Source organism: Galeopterus variegatus, unplaced genomic scaffold, assembly GCF_000696425.1.
Source record: "Galeopterus variegatus unplaced genomic scaffold, G_variegatus-3.0.2 Scaffold4593, whole genome shotgun sequence".
Classification (NCBI taxonomy): Eukaryota; Metazoa; Chordata; class Mammalia; order Dermoptera; family Cynocephalidae; genus Galeopterus; species Galeopterus variegatus.
In genome coordinates, this window is record NW_007730704.1 from 118,145 (window position 1) to 120,726 (window position 2,582).

General features: G+C 36.3%; 1 protein-coding gene across 1 annotated transcript in view; it reads left to right on the top strand.

Annotated features, from left to right (window-relative positions):
- DDX58 (DEAD (Asp-Glu-Ala-Asp) box polypeptide 58) overlaps positions 1-2,582 on the top strand; it is a 62,583-nt gene that overhangs the window by 19,076 nt on the left and 40,925 nt on the right. Inside the window, exons 3-4 of the mRNA XM_008587919.1 lie at positions 821-968; positions 2,007-2,129. Coding sequence (XP_008586141.1) covers positions 821-968; positions 2,007-2,129 — 271 coding nt within the window. The remainder of the gene's footprint in view (positions 1-820; positions 969-2,006; positions 2,130-2,582) is intronic.

The window sequence follows — 2,582 nt, forward strand, 5'->3', positions numbered from 1 at the left end:
AGTACCTAGAATAGTACTTTTAGTGTGAATTGGGTAATTTTTCTGTTACAAAATTTTTTTTCAGCTTTGCCCTATTTTCAGTTAAAATTATTACTTTTGCGAATTATATTTTATGCAAATTTAAATAAAATTGAACAGTTCAGCAAATGAAAAGAAAAAGTCTATGTACTCTAGCAGTTAAACATTTAAGGCTCTAGACATGGATAAATTTTGTTAGAATCCCTGATCAAACACTTATTAGCTGTGTGATCTTGGGGTAGTTACTTAGCCTCTCTAAGCATCTGTTTCTTCATGCATAAAATGGGAATAATAATAGTACGTTATTAATATGGTATTTTAAGAGTTAAATGAGATAATATATGTAAAGTGCTTACGTATGCCTGGCATATAGTATGTGCACAATAAATTTTAGTTATTATGATTAATAAAAATCATGTAAATCCCTCTACCTTGAAAAAAAACATTTGTTTATATTTTGTTACACCCTTCTGAATATTGCTGTATGTCAATATATCTATATTGTGAATGGTTGTCAGATTGATTAGTTATTTTCCTAATATCACTGATGATCATAGGTATAAGAACTCAGGAGGTGAGAAGTCTTGGCTTTACGTAGTGGTATCACATGAAAAGGACAAGGAAAGAGTAACTCGAAAGACTGTGTTAGAGGGTGCAAAATGGTCATGAATAAGACCCATTGAGCCATAATGTGCAGTGATTTTTAAACCAGATAGTACTTGAATTGACATTTACTCAGTAAAAATTCATAGAAGGAAAACTTTGAAATAATTGATAAATAAGTTGCAGTTGCTTTGCTTAGGTTTGCTCCAATATGGGGATGATGGCAGGTGCAGAGAAGATGGTTGAATGCCTTCTCAGATCAGACAAGGAGAACTGGCCTAAAACTTTGAAACTTGCTTTGGAGAAAGAAGAGAGCAAGTTCAGTGAACTGTGGACTTTAGAGAAAGGTAGGATATCCCAAGGAAGAGCTCTGAAGGGAGAAGGGGGAGGGTCTGAAAACATGCTGTGTCCTCCTCATGGTTCCACATAAGGATTCCCTCATTCCTACCCATTTTCTACTTACTGTGAGAAATGTTCTTCCCTTCCATACCCAGGGCTGCATTTCTACTGAGAGACTAGCATAAAGTTGAATTCTGGGAGGAAGGTAGCTTCTTGCCTATGTAATAGTTTGATTGTATATAACCCCTAAAAATGGATCAGGGCAAACTGCTGTTATCCAGAATTAGCCCATTGGGCCCAAAGGACTTGGGGAAGGCAGAATCTGAGCTCCCAGAGAAATAGCTTGAGAATTCTAGAGTTAAATGTTCAAACTCCAGGATTTGCCCTCTTTTCAAAGTAGAATCCTGATAGATATTGCCTGGTTCCCTCTCCTAGAAGCCATCTGGAACTAAACCAGAACAGGGGTGAATGAAGAATTTGTTGTGACTAGGTGTCTGAGCCATCATTTGATTTAAACTAACATCTTCTCAGAGCATTGTTTCAAAGGCTGAGTTTGGTAAATGTCTGATTATCCGGTCTTAGCTTTGCCTAGGCTTCTAAGATCATAAGTTGTTCCAGAAACTATATAAATACACATCTGATTTCCTGGGTCAGGGTTCAGTCAGGAATGGAAGATGTGAATGTCTGCTGAATCATGCTTTTATTCTTTAGTGTGCATGTGAGTCCCTTGGAGATCTTGTTAAAATGCAGATTCTGATTCAGTAGGGGCTTTAGATTTACATTTCTAACAAATTTCTGAAGTTGCTGGTCCATGTTCTACACTTAGAGTAATGTAGTCTTAAATGACATTGGAGTTCAAATTCCAAATTGGAATTTCAAACTCAAAATGATTCTTTTAATTGTTTTAAAAGGTGAAGGGGAGTGGTTGTGAGAAATCTTAATGGAAGTTTAAAATGTTAGTGTTGTGACCTCTTTCTGGGGCTTTCACCATCAAAACTATCATCAGATTATGTTCAGATTCTAAGATGTTTTTTGGCCTCATAAAGGTGAAAAAGATGTTGAAAGTAAAGATCTTGAGGATGATGAAATGGAAACTTCTGACGTGCAGATTTTCTACCAGGAAGATCCAGAATTCCAGAACCTTAGTCAGAACTCATGTCCACCTTCAGGTACCCAGCACTGTTTATTCTTTACCAAATGATGCTCTTCAGGTGTTTTGTGTGGGCACATGTTTTTCAGTGCCAGCTGTCACAGCCTTAACAAAAAGGTTTTAAGAAAACTTAAGAAAGAAAAGAGAATTTATGTTAAAATAGATACTTTTTCTATAATTGAAAATGTCATTCTCTCCTTCCATAGTGGCTTCTTCTGCTTTATCTTCTTCTTCTTTTTTTTAGTCTTTTATCACTAAGAAAGTATGTGCGTGTCTACATTGGAAATGCAAAGAGAGTCCTCGCAGAAACTCAATGTGTATGAAATCAGCCTTGCTTCTGAAAGAAATACTTCTACTATTTTTGAGCCACTTGCTCAATTTCCTTTTAAGATCCTAGAGCTGCCATTCAAGTTGATGAAGTTGTGCACTGCATAGAAGTGCCCATAAAACTTAAAGTTTGAGTGGGGGCTGA